Below are 22,500 nucleotides of genomic sequence, written 5' to 3'. Positions count from 1 at the left end.
CACTCACACACTCACCTATGGACACTTTTGAGTCGCCAATCCACCTACCAACATGTGTTTTAGGAAACCCATGCAGACACAGGGAGCACACACCACACTCCTCACAAACAGTCACCCGGAGGAAACCCACGCAGACACAGGGAGAACACACTACACTCCTCACAGACAGTCACCCGGAGGAAACCCACACAGACACAGGGAGAACACACCACAGTCCTCACAGACAGTCACCCGGAGGTAACCCACGCAGACACAGGGAGAACACACCACACTCCTCACAGACAGTCACCCGGAGGAAACCCACGCAGACACAGGGAGAACACACCACAGTCCTCACAGACAGTCACCTGGAGGAAACCCACACAGACACAGGGAGAACACACCACACTCCTCACAGACAGTCACCCGGAGGAAACCCACGCCGACACAGGGAGAACACACCACACTCCTCACAGACAGTCACCAGGAGGAAACCCACACAGACACAGAGAGAACACACCACACTCCTCACAGACAGTCACCTGGAGGAAACCCACGCAGACACAGGGAGAACACACCACACTCCTCACAGACAGTCACCTGGAGGAAACCCACACAGACACAGTGAGAATGTTACCAAAAATTTTATACTCACAAATTAGCATTGTGTAACCGTTATCCCTAAATAATGACAAATTTGCCTCAGATCTCAATGAGTTAAATAATCTCAGAGGGATTTGCCTGTGTGGTATTTTTGAAAGAATGTTACTTTTAACAATTCCATTGCATGTCTGAAAACAAAAGCAGCGGCCATCTTGGATCCAAAGTTGGTACACAGTGCTATACAGCACAAACCTAATTACTGGGGTATAAACGCAATCCTGGACACCCCAGTGTTGGGGCCTATGGAAGAACATATGTGACATTATTATATAAATAACTAAAAATGTAAATAAATGATCAAAACTTGAAATTAACTGTTCTAATTATTTACTTTTGAAACAGAAGCCTAAATATCTCCATTCATTCATTGTCTGTAAACGCTGATCCATTTCAGAGTCGCGGTGGGTAAAACCATGTCGAATCATCCTGAGAAACGTCTGGCACGTCCATGAATGGAGCCGCCATGTTTTGTAAAACAATAACAAGCAGAATCAATCAACCTGTACAGATGGGAGTTAGGCCCAGCCACTGAACCTGATGGGCTTCATCGTTTCATTGATCAACTTATGAGAGTTGGAGCTTAATGAAAAAGCTTTAATCACTTTCATGAATGACGTTTGCTTGATTAAGCTTTGATATAAAAATATATGGCAATGGTGATATACAGACGGAGCAGGGCTGCCTTTAGTTGACCGACTGGTTTTAGCACCTCTCAAATGTGCTTAAATTCAAAGCATTTCTGGAGGCAAAGTGGAGCATTCCTCGGGAACAATAGAGCCAGTATTATGATGAACAGTTTGGAGTGGGCAGCAGGGGCCTGACACTTTGCTTCACATTCTGAGGCGAAAAAAACTAAAGAAAAATAAGGCTGTAGAATAAAGGAGTAAAAGAGACAAATGGATACATTTTCACAATGGCTAAGTGTGAAGGGAAATTTCAAATGTTTGTTTTTCTTTTACAAACATGTGCTCATTGAATCACTAGTATTTAGTAGTAATCCCTAATATTTAGTAGTAATTAGTAGTAATCAATAGTATGTAGTAGTAATCACTAGTAATTAGTAGTAATTAATAGTAATCACTAGTATTTAGTAGTAGTAACTAGTATTTAGTAGTAATTAATAGTAATCACTAGTATGTAGTGGTAATTAGTAGTAATCACTAGTATTTAGTAGTAATAACTAGTATTTAGTAGTAATTAGTATTAATCACTCGTATTTAGTAGTAATCACTAGTATTTAGTAGTAATCACTAGTAATTAATAGTAATCACTAGTATTTAGTAGTAATCACTAGTAATTAGTAGTAATCACTAATAATTAGTAGTAATCACTAGTATTTAGTAGTAATCACTAGTAATTAGTAGTAATCCCTAATATTTAGTAGTAATTAGTAGCAATCAATAGTATGTAGTAGTAATCACTAGTAATTAGTAGTAATTAATAGTAATCACTAGTATTTAGTAGTAGTAACTAGTATTTAGTAGTAATTAATAGTAATCACTAGTATGTAGTGGTAATTAGTAGTAATCACTAGTATTTAGTAGTAATAACTAGTATTTAGTAGTAATTAGTATTAATCACTCGTATTTAGTAGTAATCACTAGTATTTAGTAGTAATCACTAGTAATTAATAGTAATCACTAGTATTTAGTAGTAATCACTAGTAATTAGTAGTAATCACTAGTATTTAGTAGTAATTAGTAGTAATCACTATTGATTAGTCTTTGTTTTATATGAAGATGAGCTGTTTTATGAAATGTATGTTGCATTATTCTGTCTTTAGACTGTTTCACTGAGTCTTTAGTGGGAAAGGAGTTTGATGGGAGTACACGGGAGTGCAGCTTTAAAGAGTTACACCCCTGCAGCCACCCCTTAGAGGTGGCTCCGTTACAAAATAACTCCTTGTATGATGATGAAGGGTAGGTGAATTGGCTTCTGTAATAACTGTCCTGGTTTGTGAGTTAATGAGTGTGTGCCCAGATATGGATTGACGCTCTGTCCTGGGTGAAGCCCTAGTGCCCGATGCAGTCCTCCAGGTGGACGGTCGTTTCTGGTCGAGAGTACACTGTGCGCATTTGGCTGCCGCTTCTCGCCAGTGTGTGTGTGTGTGTGAATTGAGTGTTCTGAGCAGTGTGGATTGTAAAGCGTCCTTGGGTGTCTAGAAAGGCGCTATATAAGTGTAACGATAACTAACTAACTAAGTACTTATGTGTGTGTGTGGGGTATCAAACAGAGTTTTTCCTTTTGACAGGACAGAGCAGAGCAGAGGGTTAGTGCATGCTTTTAGCTGCTCTCTATAAAAGTTACTCAAAGACCACTTTCAGTCTCATTTCTTATTAGTGGATCATTTCCATGACACCAGTGTATGGCATTTCATGTGAAATACAGATGACTATTCTGAGTTAACTCACAGGTACTAATCACTCTTTCCTTTAATAACTCATCATAGAATGTGTTTTCTTCATAAAAAGATGGAGCTGTGCTTTTTATGTCTTGGTTTAGTATTTTTTGTTTATTTTCTAGACACAGTTAACTTTAGAAACAAATTGAAAGACAGAAGTGTGTAAAGTCTGTGCTGTGCTACAATGAATCGCAAAAACTCTGCGCTGGAGTTAAAACAAAGCGCGTTTAATCGTACTGTAAACAGACTTCATTCCAGTACAAAAAAAGTGGTCATTTTTTTAAAGAACATTTTAAAAACATCCAACAAAAAAGATTCTACATTAAATATCATTGCTAGCCCAGTTCTGAGGCCTTTTAGTAAACAAACTATGGCAGCGATATTTAAACCAGCCAATAATCAGTGCAAATGTGAAGTGAAACACAACATCAAGAATGCAGACATGCAAAATAACATCAGCCATAAACCGTAATGTAGCGATGAAGGCAAACCTCTAACAAAACAATATCCAGTGGTAGATGAAGAAGATGTACTACTTAAGGGCTTTAGTTGCTATGGCAATCATGGGCTGATGATAAAAGATAAATCCTGTTTGAAAAGGTGCATGCAGCAAAGGGGCAGAAGCTGATAATAGCTCTCCTTCACAGCGATATTTATACACGGATGTGTGTGTGTGTGTGTGTGAGAGAGAGTGTGTAGGTAGTGAAGAGTGGAACTATAAAAAGCTCATAGTGGTATTAGGTGATTCATCATGTTCCTTTTGTGGGAAAGTAGTCCAAGATCTTACTGTACTGTGTGTGTGTGTGTGTGTGTGTGTGTGTGTGTGTGTGTGTGTTTGTGTGTGTGTGTGAGAGAGAGAGAGACACAGAGACAGAGACAGAGAAAGTAAAAATGAATGAGTGAGTCAAGGAGAGAAAGTTCATCTGCTTCACTGTCCATTTTATCAACTTCATCTACCATGTATATTACATTTGTGTAATTTCCAGTCAAAATGGCCCTTTGTAAAACTGACTGACTTATATTGGAGATTATATATATAACATTCTTCATGTATATAAGGAAAAGGAGAATCATCAGTCTCCTACAGCCATGCAGGAGCAGACAGACGCTCAAAACTCTCACCTTCAGATAGACAGCACTAATGCTTTCATCTTTAGACACTATCAAGTTCCACTCTTGATACAAACTAGGTGCTTCTGTCCATACTACGAACAGACACCTCAACATTGTGGCTCAGAAAAGATGTGTAGCTCTAAGAAGCCTAAACCGAGAAAAAGAAAGTTGTAAATTTAATAAGCTGCTGGTCTCTGAACAATATCCTGGTCCTAGCGGTGTCCAGACCTCGTCAGTGTTTAGGATCATCACCGAAAACACAAACTACAGAAGTGAAACTTTGGTGGAAGGAATATCCCTGCAGACTTTTTCAACTAAAAGCTCCTGGAAAGAATGTAAGATGTAATAAAGGAAGCTGGACGTTCTGAACACAAGTTTTTTTTTAAAGTACTATGGGGGTTTTGGGGGTCATTTTCTGTTTGTAACATTTTCTGATATTGTTCTAATATTCTTAATATTCAATAATAACTCGTACCAAATGCATAGTTCCCAATTGTAAACAAAAAGACGTTTCCTCACCCCTTTGCTAGCTCTCAAGTCTCTTTGTATACGCCAAACTGGTCTAATGTGTTTACGAAACCTGTGTCGGTAAATGAATGAAAAAAAAAAAAAAAAAAACTGGCATGGTCAAGTATGCTAGTCTCTTTCTTTCTTTCTCTCTCTCTTTCTCTCTCTCTTTCTCTTTCTCTCTCTCTCTCTCTCTCTCTCTCTCTCTCTCTTTCTCTTTCTCTCTCTCTCTCTCTCTCTCTCTCTCTCTCTCTCTCTGCTCATGGCAGAGGCATCTGGAGTCGTTTTAGACAACGAACAGAACTCCAAACATTGAAAAGTACCAACAGAAATGAGGACTGCTCTATTCCTGTTGCACAGGTGACTAATATATTGACTTATTGTTGCTGTTATGGATCACTTAAGGTGGAAATGTCTCCAAATTCGGGAGATGACTGACTGCATTTACAAAACTAACCAACTCGATTTACAAAGGAGTGTCTGTGGTCATTCAGTGAATTGAACGGTGAATAAAAACTTACAGACAAGTTAAACTTCAGTCACGGACAAACAACAGTCGTTATTTTCCCTCAAACATACTGTTCCCACCTTAAACGATGCAGAGTTTAGAGCTGTGTTTCCCCAAATATCGTAGACGTTCCCTTTAATGCCAATTTTAATAAGAACTGAGATACATTAATTTTGGAATGATACCAGGATGGTTAGCAGACCTGACTTTAATGGACTATGGTGTAGAAGCAAGGCAGCGGTGCCCAGCGAATAAATGAGCGCCTATGTGATGTAAGTACATGATCAAAGAGAATAAAGAGGGTAAATATGACCAACGAAAGATACACTCCTCTCTCCTACAACACCCTGACCACCATCTACAACAACTGACTCATTGTGCTTTAGGCTCCTAAAGTGATCGACAGTTCCAACACAAAAGCTTGTTAGCTAGCTTATTACAAGCTACACACCATCACCACCAAGAGCTCTGAGTAGTGGGAGCCAGTGGAAGAAGAGTAGCTCAGTGAAGAAACCAGAAAAATGAAGTGAACTGAATTAAATCATACTTGAATGGGTTAATGATGTAGTGCTCAAAGGGTGATGTTCATAGAGAACCCGGAACAGCGGCACTGGTTCCTCCCTTCTTTTACACAATGCAGAGCTCAGTTTTGTTCATAATACGGCTGGTTGTAGCCCAAGCTTTTGTACCTACGCTGGAGCAAAATTGCTTAATTCTAATAATGAATAGCCTCAATTTCCAGGTGAGCTCACCCAGACGAACAAGGCTAATACAACTGAATCACCCCTAAAAGCTGGACAAAGATTGAGTGTTTCAAAAGTAGCCCAGTTATTTTCAATGTTGGTCCTTGTTGGTTCTGGCAGGTAGAAGAGGTGATTGTGAGCCCCCCCTTTGAACGACAAAATGACAAATGGAATGCCCTGCTGCCCTGTGGTCCTTCTGTTTCTTATCAAGTCGGACACATGAACACCACAGGGTTATGAGCGCAGCACTTGGGACCAGGCTTCTGAAGGAGTGGAAGGGAAGAGAAGAAGAAGGAAGAGAGCAAAGTGAGAGAACCTTGCAGAAAGTCTAATGAATCAATAATTACTGGTTGTAGAACTAGTCTTTAGCAGGATCAAAAGCTTGGACCCCCCCACCCCCCCGGTACAAAATCACTGTGGACCAGTGCTCATTCTGTCAGGCTCTTTATGAACACAGGCCCTGGTTAAACAGAGAGGGCTGATGGGGACCCTCATACCTGCAAATAGCTGCCCCAACACCAATCAAGACTAAGCCCAGTTTAACCGGTTCAGTCCCATGGGTAAAGCACCTGTACACCCTTCTGGCAAAGATGTTCACTCTTAAAAATCCTTGGAATAAAAGCTTTTTACATAATTCTTCTCCTATAAAGATTGATTTCAGATACAAGATTATGGTCTGAGAGTGACCTGTGAAATTACTGTAGAGAGTGACTTCTGCACTGAGAATGATTCGTCTCAGAACAGAAGCTAATGGTTTGGGCCATTTTCCCTTTCACTGTTTACACAATGTGTGTCTTTTACCAAAGAGCAATATACAGAGTGGGCCATTTATGTGGATATACTTAATAAAATGGGAATGGTCGGTGATATTAACTTCCTGTTTGTGGCACATTAGTATATGGGAGGAGGGAAACTTTTCAAGATGGGTGGTGACCATTTTGAAGTCGGCCATTTTGGATCCAGGTTTTGTTTTTTAATTGGAAGAGGGTCATGTGACACATCAAACTTATTGGGAATTTCACAAGAAAAACTATGGTGTGGTTGGTTTTAACGTAACTTTATTATTTCATGAGTTATTTACAAAGTGGTTTCTGACCACTTATAAAATGTGTTCGAAGTGCTGCCCATTGTGTTGGATTATCAATGCAACCCTCTTCTCCCACTCTTCACACACTGAGAAATGCTAGCACAGATTTCCAGGATCCGTAGTCCCAGGTGCTGCACGTCTCGTATCTTCACAGCGTAGACAATTGCCTTCAGATGACCCCAAAGATAAAAGTCTAAGGGGTCAGATCGGGAGACCTTGGTGACCATTCAACTGGCCCACGACAACCAATCCACTTTCCAGGAAACTGTTCATCTAGGAATGACCTGACACCCATAATGTGGTGGTGCACCGTCTTGCTGGAAAAACTCAGGGAACGTGCCAGCTTCAGTGCATACAGAGGAAAACACATCATCATGTAGCAATTTCGCATTTCCATTGGCCTTGAGGTTTCCATTGATGAAGAATGGCCCCACTATCTTTGTACCCCATATACCACACCATACCATCAAGACGTGCAGCACCTGAAACTACGGATACTGGAAGCCTGTGCTAGCATTTCTCCTGCGGTGTTGCTATCAGTGTGTGAAGAGTGGGAGAAGAGGGTTGCATTGACAATCCAACACAATGGGCAGCATTTTGAACACATTTTATAAGTGGTCAGAAACTTGTAAATAACTCATGAAATAATAAAGTTACGTTAAAACCAAGCACACCATTGTTTTTCTTGTGAAATTCCAATAAGTTTGATGTGTCACATGACCCTCTTCCCATTGAAAAAACAAAACTTGGTTAAAAAATGGCCGACTTCAAAATGGCCGCCATGGTCACCACCCATCTTGAAAAGTTTCCCCGCTCCCATATACTAATGTGCCACAAACAGGAAGTTAATATCACCAACCATTCCCATTTTATTAAGGTGTATCCATATAAATGACCCACCCTGTAGTATTAGTGTCCACAGCAGAAACAAGTGCATACTTCTGAAATGTAATGCTAGAGTCCTATTTAGCCCTATATGCAGTGCCTCCTCAAATAAATCTTTGCCAGAAAGTTGATTCAGGTCCTCTGTGGTCATTCATGGTCAGATTAAGGCTCTAGAGCAGTCTGCCAAGGACAAGCCCTTCAGTGGAGCGAGCTTCTCCCTGCAGGATCTCCAGGAAGCCCAGCTTAGTGAGGAACTCCAGCCTCAACCGGTCTGTGGGCTGCACCTCGCAAAACACACCCTGGGAGCCTGCAGCAAGAAGAACGGGAAAACAATGAGATTTCTTTTAGTTCAAGCAAGTGGTCTCTAAGCTCGCTAAGCATTATGACCGATGATAGGTGGCACTGGTGTGGGTGAAACAATAACATTACTGCTTAATATTATTTCTCCCTGCATGCTGGTGCAGTGACATCATCAAAACTAATGAAGACAAGCAGCAGTCTCATTCGCTCTCACCATTTGCCTTGAGTGCAGTGAGCAGGGATGTGAGGAGGCTCCTGCTGACGCTGCAGTCAACAAGTTCAGGCAGAGCCTCCAGCCGCAGCTGAGAAGGGAAGTGGTAGAGCAGGGAGTCTGGGTAATCCTGCTCCTCCTGAAAACACAGCAGCGCCTCCTGCAGTCACACAGGAGAAACACACTGAGAGATGGACGCACATGATAGTGTGGCATCGGTTTAGTTGTTTAGTGAAAACACAGTCCAGTAGCTAAAATGAAACTGCTGTACAATACGTCATGGTCTTGACTGAGGAACGGAAGAGTTAAAAAAGTGTAGCATATAAATGATTACTCGTTTATGCGTGTTAGGATGTCCTGAACGGACTTCTGACCTTTGAGGCAGCATGTCCACTGGCTCCGTGTGGACGTGTGGGGTATTTGTCTCTCATAGCAGGCAGCCAGGTGGCCTGGCAACGCTTGGTAAAGGAGCGCACATCCAGGATGCCAACCGCACACCCACACACTCCCAGCTCATCCTCCAGAACAAAGCTGTACTCTGGGCACAGTGCCAGGGATGCACCCAGGCACCTGAGGGTAAACAAAAACACACACACACACACACACCAAAAACGCATGATTACGTTTAAGTTTTAGACGAGCGCTAGGCACAGCTAGCAAATGATCCCCGAGGACAATCTCAGAAATCTGTGAGGCTGAAGTTGTCAGCAAACAAGTGACAATTTAAGAAGGGTGCTAGACCACTTAGTGCTTTAAAAACAATGCTGTCTGGACACAAAACAAGGGCCGGTGCAATACGCCCTCTTTTCTTGATGCTAGTCTGGAAGCAGGCTGCAGCATTTGGGACTAAAAGCAAACACAGCAAACCACGTAACGTAACTAGGGTTAACAACGTACTGTTTAATATTACTTCGTAATAAATCAAATAACATCATTGTTATGGCCATATCTACATAGCTCTGCTGGGCCTTTATTCCGCCCCTGTACTTGGAATACACTTGGAATAAGTGCAGCTTGAAAATGCATCAGTTTCTGTGGCTTGACACTAAACAATTATACATTAAAAAGGGCCTGTGAGCGCTAAATTTCACACAAGTTTAACTGAAAACATCTGTGCTTCAGAAGGTCCCCACCTCAAACCTGAAACATACATTGTGTAATGGACTGTGCTATTTGTGTTAACCTTCAGGGTTGATTGTTCACAAATAAACGACTATAACCTGTCACCGATGAAGTCTGGATGGGCCACAGCAGAGTCCTGAGCTCCTCTTGCTCTCTGATGCAGCTGACGCACCATGCGGTACAGCTCCACCTGGTGGCACACGGATGAAGTGCAGACAAATATTATAGAGAAGATAGAGGTGTCAAATACCACACAAACCCTTGATGAGTGTGTGCACGTGTGTGTGTGTGTGTGTGTGTATGCCAATATCGGTGTGTAAACCGTATAGATAGAGAGGTCTGTCTTTATTCCACTGCTGTGATAACAGTTGAATGTAATCTAACATATGCATGCTCCCTCACCTTGTCCTTGTGCTGGAAGGGGCGAATGTTGTAGAGGCGCGAGGTGGGGAATAGTGGAGGAGGGTGGCTAAACAACTCACTGCTGGTACCCACAGGGAGGAGTATCTGCACCAGATGAAGAGAGCAACAAGAGAAAGACACGTTGAGGCAGAGACTGGTTCATATTTGTCAGGTTCCACTTGCTTTATTTCTGTGTTTAACACATAACGGTATTCCTACCTGTACTTCCCCTGAGAGTCCCCCTTTAAACACCCAGGGCTCAGCTTCCACACCTAGAAGCTCTGCCCCTGACGATGCTCCACACCCTGTTCACAAGACGCTCATCAGCCTCAGATTTTGGCTACACACACGTACAGTCGCATATGAAAAAAAAAAGGTTCACTCACAGTGGAAGCAGTTTTTCCAGGACCCCAACGAAGAACTTTCACTCATCACACGCCCCTCTGAAGATAACGAGAAGGAGAATGAAAGAGTTAAAAGTGTAGAGACAAAGATAAAAACATTATCCATTCATTCATTTATATCTAGTTTGTTAAATAATATTTTACAGTTTGCTGCAGCTAAAGAAGCTACATGTAACGGGAGAACTTCACACCAAGGTTCAATCATTCATTCATTCATTGTCTGTAACCACCATCCAGTTCAGGGTCGCGGTGGGTCCGGCACCTTCCCGGAATTCCTGGGCGCCGGGCGGGAACACACCCTGAAGGATGCGTGATTTTCTAGGACAGAAGTCCGTTAATTCCTGTATAGACCACCCCCATCCTGTCTCTAAATGCTACTTACCCAGCCAGCTGATGAAGGCCTTGGCTACCAGCATGGTGTTCCTCAGGTCCCAGACATAGGGGTAAAGGTCATAGAGCACAGCTCTGTTCACACTGTTTACCACACTGCCGTGCAGCGCTGCAATCTCATCACACACGGCTAGAAACCTGCTCGCCCTTGTCCTCCACTCCTCCACCTGAGAGGATGAGCATGTAAGGGAAAAAATGTTTTTTCAGCTTCTTTAAGTTGCACATAAACCTTAAACTGAACCAGCTTTACGGTGATGTAAACGTATACAGAGGCTCATAACACGTCACATACATTCTTTCCTTCTTTCACTCTCTACACCACTTTAACTCCTGCAGTCTATTATTATTCATAGATGAAGGTTTACAGAGTACAGAGTATATAGACAGTACCAGTCCAATGTTTGGACACCTCTTCTCTTTCGATAGTTTTTCTTTTACATTTTTTAATTCATTCATTGTCTGTAACCCTTATCCAGTTCAGGGTCGCGGTGGGTCCAGAGCCTACCTGGAATCATTGGGCACAAGGCGGGAATACACCCTGGAGGGGGCGCCAGTCCTTCACAGGGCTACACACACACACACCCACACATTCACTCACACACTCACACCTACGGACACCTTTGAGTCGCCAATCCACCTACCATTTGGACACCATACACCTTTTGATTTTTTTTTACAATATCACAGACATTAATTCGCAAATCGGGCATGAGGCATGTTACCAGCTGTATATGGGAACTGTCAGCTGAATGCTCAGTCCTCAGATCTGTGCTAACACTCAGTGGGTCCTCTAAACAACCGTCTAAACAACCAAAAATGACAGCAGTCAATGTCCATGAGGCAGAGGAAGACGAAAGCAAAGTGTTTTCAGCATGTGGTTTCTACTGTGCAGAATGATATAACACAATGTCAGTTCTGGGAAATCGTGCTGGTTAAGCTGAGATCTCTAACACCAAGAGAACTCACAGAGTGACAAGACATAAATGCTCATATGCTGTTAAGAAACTTACCAAGAACCTGCAAGAAGGTTTAGCTGACTCTAAAGTGGTGATGCAACGTTCCAATGGCAGCCTTACTCACACAAACATAATGTTAATGGAAAATTCACTTTCCTCTAGACCTCATGCCACCAAATATCTTGAGAAGCCAGAGTTTTTTTGGGGGGTTGCTAAAGTCATAACAGAACTCCTTGGCCACAATTTGCAAAACTACTTCTGGAGCAATAATTATGAGAAGAGCATCTTGTCAGCCATACTTTGGGGTGAGTATTGCTGCCATTTGTATTGGCAGTGTTTCACAAAATACCAGCAATTCCTAAAGCTGAAAAGAATATAAATTCTACAACAGGATAATGATCCAAAACACACTTAAATATCCATTAAGGGACAACTGAAGAGACATTGACTGGAGCGTTTGGAATGGCTCTCACATTTCCCAGACCAAAATATGATAGAAAAAGTGTGGACAGACGTTATAAAGCTGTTTATGCACAAAAACCCAAGAATACCTCAGATATAGACGACTTACGAGGAGTAAAACAGGGAAATATTCAACGTAAAAGATATGAAAGACTGTTAGTTGGCAAAGAAAATTGTTTGCAAGCTATGATTTCTGACAAAGGTGGTGTTACTAAGTACTGACTCTGTAAGGTGTCCAAACTTCTCTCTGATAAGTTACGAAAGACATAGCTGTGTATTAATATTTGCCAAAAAGATTGTGTTTTATGTTTGAACAGAAACAGAGGCTGTGTTTAGTAATTCTCAATTAAAACATTTTCTAAATGTGTAATTTGGCCAAGGGGGCCCAAACATTAGCATACAGCTGTATCAGTGGCGGATGCTGGTCTTTCAAGGAGGGGAAGCTCAATTTCGGCATACATCATAAAATGTGTCGGTTTATTTATACGTAAATTCTACCCTCCGTTCCTTTTCAAGAAAATGATCTGTGACCCTGTCGTACCAACAAGGCGTCTTTTCCAGGGACTTGACTAGTGTCCTCTCAATGTCCAGCAGAGCTAGGCTGCTTAAACGGCCTTGACCCATATGAAGTGTGTCCGCCTGTGCTCCCACGGATCTTTACACCAAAGGATCGCTGATTCGCTCATTTCGCTGTCAATCAAAAAGGGATTCAGCCTCAGACAGATCATCCAATCATCATGCAGAAGCTGAGCGACCGGGCCAGCCGAGGCCAGCCCACTGCCCCATAGACCCCCAGAGACGCTGAGCGTCCGATGGGCGGGACAAAGCCCAGCATTTATCCAATGACTCGTCTCGTTTCGCTGCTTCGCTATTGAACTCTGTGGACGCTCAGCGTCCTCACTGTTTAAAGCACCGTGAAGCTGCGGGAATGACTGAGAGGAAAGCCGCGTCTTTACCAGTGATAAGAAGCTGATTCTGAACAAAAGTTGAGCGTGTTGTAGTGAATATTTATTCAATGTACTGTACACACAACAGTATATATTTGATCACTTATTTTTTTACATTTTAGGGGAAGCTGAGCTTCCCTTGCAGTCTTAGAGCAATCGCCACTGAGCTGTATAGATATGCAAATGTATATATATAAAAATTACCTTATTTCTACTGACCTTTTGAGGCTGGGTTTTCTTGCTATTGCCATTAACGCTGATGTACTGGCAGTTGCTCCTAAGCCAGGTGAGATCCTGCAGTAGGCTCTGAGCTGGTGGTCCATGTTCATGTGGGAGGTAATAAAGCCCCACAAGCAGTCGCACCTGCTCCTCACTCAGAGGTCCTTTCCCAGCACATAGGGCTTTTCCCGAGCCCTTCTCTTGGTTGTGACCCAGAGGGAGCTGCTCCTCAGTCTTCAGGGGTCCAGCCACAAGGTGGTGTTTCTGTGGCTGGGTGGAGCAGGCCCCCACAGTGAAGGAAGGTTTGGATTGAGCTCCGTGCTGATTGTCTGAGCTGTCTGAAGCTTTGTGTTTGGAGGAGGAAGAGGAGGCAGATGACCTGTGCTCCATAGGCCTGATCTGTCGACCTAAGACACAGAGTATAAATAGGGGAGAACACACCTCACTCCTCACAGACAGTCACCTGGAGGAAACCCACGCAGACACAGGGAGAACACACCACACTCCTCACAGACAGTCACCCGGAGGAAACCCACGCAGACACAGGGAGAACACGCCACACTCCTCACAGTCAGTCACCTGGAGGAAACTCACGCAGACACGAGAACACGCCACACTCCTCACAGTCAGTCACCCGGAGGAAACCCACACAGACACAGGGAGAACACACCACACTCCTCACAGACAGTCACCCAGAGGAAACCCACACAGACACAGGGAGAACACACCACACTCCTCACAGACAGTCACCCGGAGGAAACCCACGCAGACACAGAGAGAACACACCACACTCCTCACAGACAGTCACCCGGAGGAAACCCACACAGACACAGGGAGAACACACCACACTCCTCACAGACAGTCACCCAGAGGAAACCCACGCAGACACAGAGAGAACACACCACACTCCTCACAGACAGTCACCCGGAGGAAACCCACACAGACACAGGGAGAACACACCACACTCCTCACAGACAGTCACCCAGAGGAAACCCACGCAGACACAGAGAGAACACACCAAACTCCTCACAGACAGTCACCCAGAGCGGGACTCAAACCCACAACCTCCAGGTCCCTGGAGCTGTGTAACAGCACTCCCTGCTGCGCCACCGTGCCGCCCCATGTTAAATCAGACATATAAAATGTATCTTCTGTCCGTGATGAACAAAAGGCAGGTAACATAACCATAAGCTGTATGTGACTGCACAGTGTGAGTGGTAGAAGTTAGCGGGAGGTGGGTACCAGGTTGTAGAGGCTGACTCAGTTCGTCTATCCAGTCTTGCAGCGCAGCAGAAAGTGCCCGCTCTGGACAGTACTGCTGTACTTCACCTGAACACAAACACACAAAAACAAAATAACAGCATATCAACAAACTGCAAATAAATATTTGTGAAAGCTAAAGAGAGGGAGAGAGAGAGAACGCAGTAAACTAATGTTACGCCTGAGTTTGCTGAGCCTTGTCCACTGAGCCCTTCAGATGATAAAAAGCTAATCATATTATGTTACTGGTCACTTGCTCTTTTGCAACTGTTAAGACTGACCTCCCGCCCAAGGGCCTTGATGTTCATGATTTTCCTGTCCTTCAGTCTTCATTTCATAATAAAAAACAAGCTTTTTTCTCTCCATATCCTCCCTCTCTTTATCTTTCTTTAAACACCCACCCACCAATCACATTTCTCACTCACTCTCTATGATTCACTTGAGTGCCATTGCCCTTTTGACCCACCATCACTTCCTTTCATGACATGTCTTCATTCTCTGACAAAATCACATCCACTGCCCACACAGTCTCTCACCCTCCCTCCCTCCCTCCCTCCCTCATCTTCTAGTACAGTCCCCATGATCTCTTATTTAATGTGCTCCCAGCTTCACACTTCCTCTCCTCTCTGTACATACCCCACCCTCTCACCTTCTCTCTCCTCTTTCCCTGCTTTGTGCCAGGTCCCCAGTGTGTGTAGAGGGATGTAGTTGGCTTCAAACTCGCAGTTAGGGTTCAGCAGGAGGCCCCTCAGGTGGGCTCTAAGGCCAGGGGGCCGGCTTTTGAAGGGCCCCAGGAAGACACGGCGAGAATCATAATCGTTCGCATGAAGATTGTCCCACACCAGAGGAGGGCGTTGCAGGACTGACTGCACTTCCACCAGTGACTCAGCAGTGAGCTCCCGAGAGATCACTTTACTCCCTAATGGACAGGAACAAAATGGAGAAAAACGAAAGCGAACTGGATCATCTGTCCACAGGTTTTAATTTAGATGTGTAATGTATCCATTACTGTGTCACTAGAAACTGCCCTCAGATCAGTGAACTGACCTGTCCAGATGACTGAGATTCCAGGTAGCAGGTCTTCACCCACTGTCAGCAGATATGGAGATTTAGAAACACTAGGAGTACAGAGAGACCCACAGTACTCTACATAGTGAGAGAGAGAGAGAGGGAGGGAGGGAGAGAGAGAGAGTTAGAGAGAGAAAGACAGAGAGAGAGAGAGGGAAAGAGAGAGAGAGAGAGAGAGAGTTAGAGAGAGAAAGAGAGAGAGAGAGAGAGAGAGAGAGAGAGTTAGAGAGAGAAAGAGAGAGAGAGAGAGAGAGAGGGAGAGAGAGAGAGAGAGAGAGTTAGAGAGAGAAAGAGAGAGAGAGAGAGAGAGAGAGAGAGAGTTAGAGAGAGAAAGAGAGAGAGAAGAGAGAGAGAGAGAGAGAGAGAGAGAGTTAGAGAGAGAAAGAGAGAGAGAGAGAGAGAGAGAGAGAGAGAGAGAGAGAGAGAGAGAATGAATGTTAATGTTATAATTTTCACATAAAAGCGATGTTTACGATTTCGATTGAAAAGCAATTTTGGTCTTTTGCTTTCTCTCTCTCTCTCTCTCTTTCTCTCTCTGCTTAGGGCAGAGAAACATCATCAGGAGTTGTTTAAACAGAGAAGAGACCACCAAAAGTTGGGTCATATTCACTTATTTTTGTGTTTCCGCTCACTTAATATAATCTGAAAGTAAACGTAAACTGAAAGTGCTAACTAAAGAACTGGAGTAACAAATGAGTCTTTGGTAATCCAATCAGTGAATAAAAACTTAAAGACAAGTTAAACTTCAGTCAGACAGAAACAATAGTTGTTTTTCCCTTAACATACCATTCCACCTTAAAAGACCATAAACATAAACAAACCACAGAGAACAGCAGTTTCCTAGAATCACATACATTACCCATAATGCAAACTTTCCGTCACAAACTTGTCCCGCCCTCCCTACTCCGATTGGTTCACTTGAGTGAGAAAGGGGCGTGGTGAAGTAGCCTAAAATCTTCGGATTGGACGGTCTGACTGTAGAGCTACCGTTATTGGTCGATAACCTTCTCTGTAAACATTTAATTGGTCAGTCTGCACGTCAGTAGTCCTTGTTTACGTCAGGAAAAGCTCATGGACCCACCCTCATCTCGAGCAGCTATGCTATGATCTGGTCACCCTAATTTAAGTCCCCCCCGTCAAAACCAGGTACTGAGCAGTGCAGTATGTGTCTTATGTGCAGGTTCTAAAGTGACCCATTTTCTTATTATACAAGCCATATGCTCAACTGAACCACTTTGAGTGCACCATGAAGTCCAAAGAAGGAGGGTCCACAAATCTTTGAACACTGAGCAAAGCAGACTGTCCTACCAGTGGGGCAGAAAAGGAAGACTTGTGGCTCCCCCAAGGAACGGAAGATCTCATTGGCCACGGACACCTGAGCATGAGCGAATGAGGAGAAGGCCTCATTGTCGGCTTGGCACATGGAGTGATCGATGTCATCAAACAGGATAGCAAAAGCCTGGCAGCCAGTTCTGCTACCTAGTGTTAAAGAGGAGGGAAAAAGAATGTGGAGCAAGATTCAGGTTCCTGTAACACTTCAGGGAATTGCAGATCTAAAAGGGGACATATTTTATAGTTGCTGAGTGGGCCAGACCTTAATAAGTCAGAAGTAAGTTCAGTAATATAGTAAAGTTTTGTGTGTGTGCTGGGAGGCACGGTGCTGCAATCACACAGCTCCAAGGACCTGGAGGTTGTGGGTTTGAGTCCACTGTGTGTTCTCCCTGTGTCTGCGTGGGTTTCCTCCGGGTGACTGTCTGTGAGGAGTGTGGTGTGTTCTCCTGTGTCTGCATGGTTTCCTCCGGTTGACAGTCTGTGAGGAGTGTGGTGTGTTCTCCCTGTGTCTGCGTGGGTTTCCTCCAGGTGACTGTCTGTGAGGAGTGTGGTGTGCTCTCCCTGCATCTGCATGGGTTTCCTCCGGGTGACTGTCTGTGAGGAGTGTGGTGTGTTCTCTCTGTGTCTGCGTGGGTTTCCTCCGGGTGACTGTCTGTGAGGAGTGTGGTGTGTTCTCCCTGCGTCTGCATGGGTTTCCTCCGGGTGACTGTCTGTGAGGAGTGTGGTGTGCTCTCCCTGCATCTGCATGGGTTTCCTCCGGGGTGACTGTCTGTGAGGAGTGTGGTGTGTTCTCTCTGTGTCTGCGTGGGTTTCCTCCGGGTGACTGTCTGTGAGGAGTGTTGTGTGTTCTCCCTGTGTCTGCGTGGGTTTCCTCCGGTTGACAGTCTGTGAGGAGTGTGGTGTGTTCTCCTGCGTCTGCATGGGTTTCTCCGGGTGACTGTCTGTGAGGAGGTGTGGTGTGTTTTCCCTGTGTCTGTGTGGTTTCCTCCGGGTGACTGTCTGTGAGAAGTGTGGTGTGTTCTCCCTGTGTCTGCGTGGGTTTCCTCCGGGTGCTCCGGTTTCCTCCCACGGTCCAAAAACACAAGTCGGTAGGTGGATTGGTGACTCAAAAGTGCGCGTAGATGTGAATGTGTGAGTGAATGTGTGTGTGTGTGTTGCCCTGTGAAGGATTGGCGCCCGCTCCAAGGTGTACACCGCAACCCTGAACTGATTAAGTGGTTACAGATAATGAATGTATGTGTGTGTCTATGTGCACATTTAAGAAGTGAAAGGATTGTTGTCCTTCACCTAAATGTATATAATTATTCTTTGCTTTTCACAGAAAAAAATGTATCTCCAAAATAGTAACTCTACAGGAGAACGATGGGTGTCCAGGTAAAACTTTATATTTTCAAGAAATTTTGGAGCAATTCTATTGGTCCATTCACCGTGAAATTTTCACACAATGTTAACGACAGCTGTTGTGTTTCAATAAATTAAAAGTATAAAAATCTAGATTCAAAACAACTTTGAAAACCACTTACCTGTCGGAGTTTGCGTTTAAGCAGCGTGAGGTCAGAGGTGCTGGAAAAGACTATGTCCTGACCAGGAGAGAGAGCATAGACAAACCTCAAACCCCTCGACTCAGCCTCACACACCAGAGCTTTCAGCTGGGCTGCGAAAACAGAGAGAGAGACTCCTAACTAGTGTAAACAGCTTTAATCAAAAGTGCACATTTCTTCAGAAAATTAAGCTCCTCAAAGGTTTTTATTGGCATTACCCCAAACAACCCTTTCTTTGGTGATCGGTGTTTCAGGTTTACAAAATGCCTGCCCTGCATGAATAAACCTGGGACAAGTCCAAATAAATATGATACCTTCCTCTTCAGCAGAGTACACCTCTCTCCACAGCAGGCGATGCTTCAGATCATCTTTAGGGCCATAGAGATAAGTATTCAGACCCCATTTCTGCATCCTGACACATACACACAGAGAGATAGAGGGAGAAAGAGATATTTTATGGTCTAAATAAGGTATTAACGATAGTTATTCTGGCACTAAAATGAAAGAAACATCCGTGGCTTTCTGGTACATGGCACTATTTTTAACCAATATGTGAAGATGCTGTGCATTACAAATAAGAAAATAAATTCACATTATAACCCATAGGTCAAAGGCAATGACAACATAAACCCATGGAACATCAGACTGGCCGCAAAGAGCACACCCTCTTTCCCTGAGCCTCCAAAACAGCAGGGGAGAAGATAATGGCAGTGATTCCTGCACTGTCCTCCTTGTCAATAATGCAAAGGGTCAGGTGTCTTGCAGAGAAAGGCCTGAGGGTCTGGATCAATACCACAGCTACAAAACTGACCTGAGGCCAGTTTCCGTCCACTGTGTGACTCTGTAGAGGTTAGTACACGAGTGTTGGTGTGTGAAAATCAGAAATCTGATCTGTGGTTGTACTTATAACCAAAGATGTGTGCACTAGAACGTGCTGTTTCTACAATCACCTCTGAAGCTCTGAATCCGAGGCTCATAGCCATTGCAGTGGAGCATGGAGCTAGAGGTGTCTTAACGTAAGTGAGTTAAATTAATGACTTTTGGACCAGTGTGGTCAATATAAACCTGATTTGAAAAAGGTAAAGACTGCAAAACAGAGTCACACAGTAGTAAAGACTGACACTGTCTGATACAGAGGTTCAATGTTGAAAAAATAATGACCATAAATATTTTGCATTTATGACACATTTACATTTAAAAATAATGTGATGCTATGACTGGTGGTGCAGCAGGTAGTGTCACAGTCACGCAGCTCCAGGGTCCTGGGGTTGTGAGTTTGAGCCCAACTCTGGGTGACTGTCTGTGAGGAGTGTGCTGTGTTCTCCTGTGTCTGTGTGGTTTCCTCCGGGTGACTGTCTGTGAAGAGTGTGGTGTGTTCTCCCTGTGTCAGCGTGGGTTTCCTCCGGGTGACTGTCTGTGAGGAGTGTGGTGTGTTCTCCCTGTGTCTGCGTGGGTTTCCTCCAGGTGACTGTCTGTGAGGAGTGAGGTGTGTCCTCCCTGTGTCTGCGTGGGTTTCCTCCGGGTGCTCCGGTTTCCTCCCACAGTCCAAAAAACACATGTTGGTAGGTGGACTGGTGACTCAAAAGTGCCCGTAGGTGTGAGTGTGTGAGTGAATGTCACCCTGTGAAGGACTTGAGCCCCCTCCAGAGTGTGTTCCCCGCCTTTTACCCAGTGAAATCTACTCTTAAAAAAACTTTTACATTATCTATTATAATTTAATATTATTTATTAAAATATGGCTCCCCAGGGCTGACCTCTTTCAAAACTGCAAGCATTTATTTTATCCCCCAAAACACATACCCCTCTCACTCTCTCTCTCGCTCTCTCTCTGTCTCTCTCTCTTGCTCACACACACACACACACACACACACACACACACACACACACACACACACAAAGGGCCCATATCATTTACACTGATTTTTAATCCATTTTTTGGATGTAAACGCTGTTAAACTGTCTAAAAGTAACATTAGCCCTTTACTACAACACGCCTCACACAATGGTGTTAGCCTTATATTTCTCAGACTTATGGAGCCAGCCATTGCTTCTATTGACAGCCCAACACACTTAGAGGAGAGCACAAACTGTCCAACTGTGATATGTTGCTAGCAGACAACTGCATTGCCTACTATCATGCTGAGTGATGACAGAGGAAGGGCCACGCTACACACCCAGGGAGAGCGAAGCCATCTGTGCTCAACAATGCACAACAGGGATAGAGCAAAAATATATATGGAAAATGATGCATTTCTGGATGGAATTTAAGAGGTTTAACCAGTTTATCGTGTCAATTCATAGTGATGTTTTTTTATGTAGAATTTCACACAAACAAATGTGCCTTAGTTAAAAAAAATAAATACATGTGAGTCTTTCAATGCTCTTTCAATTCATTCCACTGAAACCATGCCTTTCTTTACTATATTCTCTCTCTCTTGTTTCTAATACACATCAGCTACAAATAAATTCCATCTCTCTTCCTCTCCACACAGTTGACACGCAGGCTTTCTAGCCTCACCTTCATCCTCCCTTTTTTTATTTTACTATTAATCCCTTCATATATCACTCATTATGGACCAGGGCCCCTGCTCCCTTTCCTCTTTCCTCCTGTGTGGGTAGAGAATGTTCTCCCTTCCACTCTCTTCTGTACAGATGGTGTCCTACACGTTTCTGCTCTTCTCTGACAAACACACACACACTCACACCCATGCACTCCACACACTCTCAGGTCTACTGCTAGCAGAGGGTGTCGCGGGATGTGATGCTGTGGAAAAACAATGAGGTACTATTCCCCATCGACAAAAACATGTGAACAAACATTATATATAAACAAGAGACAGCGAGAGAGAGAGATATACATAGAAATATACACATTCTCCTCCCTGACCACCCACAGCTGAAGGCACCTTACCCCAACTGCTATGACCTCTTTCTAAGGTCATACATACAAGAATAATTTTGGAAGCTACTATTTCAAATTTTATACACATTTATTTGTAATGAAACATATTAATATTAATTCATTCATTCATTATCTGTAACCCTTATCCAGTTCAGGGTCGCGGTGGGTCCAGAGCCTACCTGGAATCATTGGGCGCAAGGTGGAAATATACCCTGGAGGGGGCCGCAGTCCTTCACAGGGCAACACACACACACACACATTCACTCACACCTACGGACACTTTTGAGTCACCAATTCACCTACCAATGTGGGTTTTTGGACTGTGGGAGGAAACCGGAGCACCCGGAGGAAACCCACGCAGACACAGGGAGAACAAACCACACTCCTCACAGACAGTCACCCGGAGGAAACCCACGCAGACACAGAGAGAACACACCACACTCCTCACAGACAGTCACCCGGAGGAAACCCACGCAGACACAGAGAGAACACACCACACTCCTCACAGACAGTCACCAGAGGAAACCCACGCAGACACAGAGAGAACACACCACACTCCTCACAGACAGTCACCTGGAGGAAACCCACGCAGACACAGGGAGAACACACCACACTCCTCACAGACAGTCACCCGGAGGAAACCCACACAGACACGGGGAGAACACACCACACTCCTCACAGACAGTCACCTGGAGGAAACCCACGCAGACACAGGGAGAACACACCACACTCCTCACAGACAGTCACCCAGAGGAAACCCACGCAGACACAGAGAGAACACACCACACTCCTCACAGACAGTCACCTGGAGGAAACCACGCAGACACAGAGAGAACACACCACACTCCTCACAGACAGTCACCCGGAGGAAACCCACGCAGACACAGGGAAAGAACACACCACACTCCTCACAGACAGTCACCCGGAGCGGGAATCGAACCCACAACCTCCAGGTCCCTGGAGCTGTGTGACTGCGACACCTACCTGCTGCGCCGGAGCCCGCCCTTAAAAGTTAAATTAATCCGTCATGTCCTTTCCATTATTGATCAACCGTGCATGTTTTTATCGGACGCCCTTGTGTAATCTGATAGAGTGTGT

General features: G+C 44.2%; 2 protein-coding genes across 2 annotated transcripts in view; one reads left to right on the top strand and one right to left on the bottom strand.

The window, feature by feature from the left end:
- The window catches only part of si:dkey-183c6.7 (urea transporter 1), a 20,259-nt gene extending 17,694 nt beyond the window's left edge, over positions 1 to 2,565 (top strand). The window contains 1 exon segment of the mRNA XM_066681173.1: positions 2,426 to 2,565. Within this exon segment, the coding sequence (XP_066537270.1) occupies positions 2,426 to 2,565 (140 nt within the window).
- Positions 2,566 to 7,859: 5,294 nt separating this feature from the next.
- Positions 7,860 to 19,483, bottom strand: si:dkey-183c6.8 (protein O-GlcNAcase). Its single transcript, XM_066681171.1, has 16 exons — positions 19,404 to 19,483; positions 18,815 to 18,912; positions 18,479 to 18,613; positions 16,936 to 17,106; positions 15,607 to 15,705; positions 15,209 to 15,478; positions 14,542 to 14,628; positions 13,300 to 13,706; positions 10,708 to 10,882; positions 10,308 to 10,364; positions 10,141 to 10,226; positions 9,922 to 10,026; positions 9,618 to 9,709; positions 8,772 to 8,967; positions 8,401 to 8,557; positions 7,860 to 8,193 (listed from the first exon to the last, which is right to left on the bottom strand). Exons 1-16 carry the CDS (start codon positions 19,481 to 19,483, stop codon positions 8,057 to 8,059), a joined length of 2,352 nt encoding a protein of 783 aa, XP_066537268.1. The 3' UTR covers positions 7,860 to 8,056.
- Between the last annotated feature and the right edge of the window lie 3,017 nt (positions 19,484 to 22,500).

This window comes from Hoplias malabaricus, chromosome 9 (genome assembly GCF_029633855.1).
Source record: "Hoplias malabaricus isolate fHopMal1 chromosome 9, fHopMal1.hap1, whole genome shotgun sequence".
NCBI classification, from domain to species: Eukaryota; Metazoa; Chordata; class Actinopteri; order Characiformes; family Erythrinidae; genus Hoplias; species Hoplias malabaricus.
Note: the sequence above shows the minus strand (reverse complement) of the source record. Positions and strands in the feature narration are given on the sequence as shown.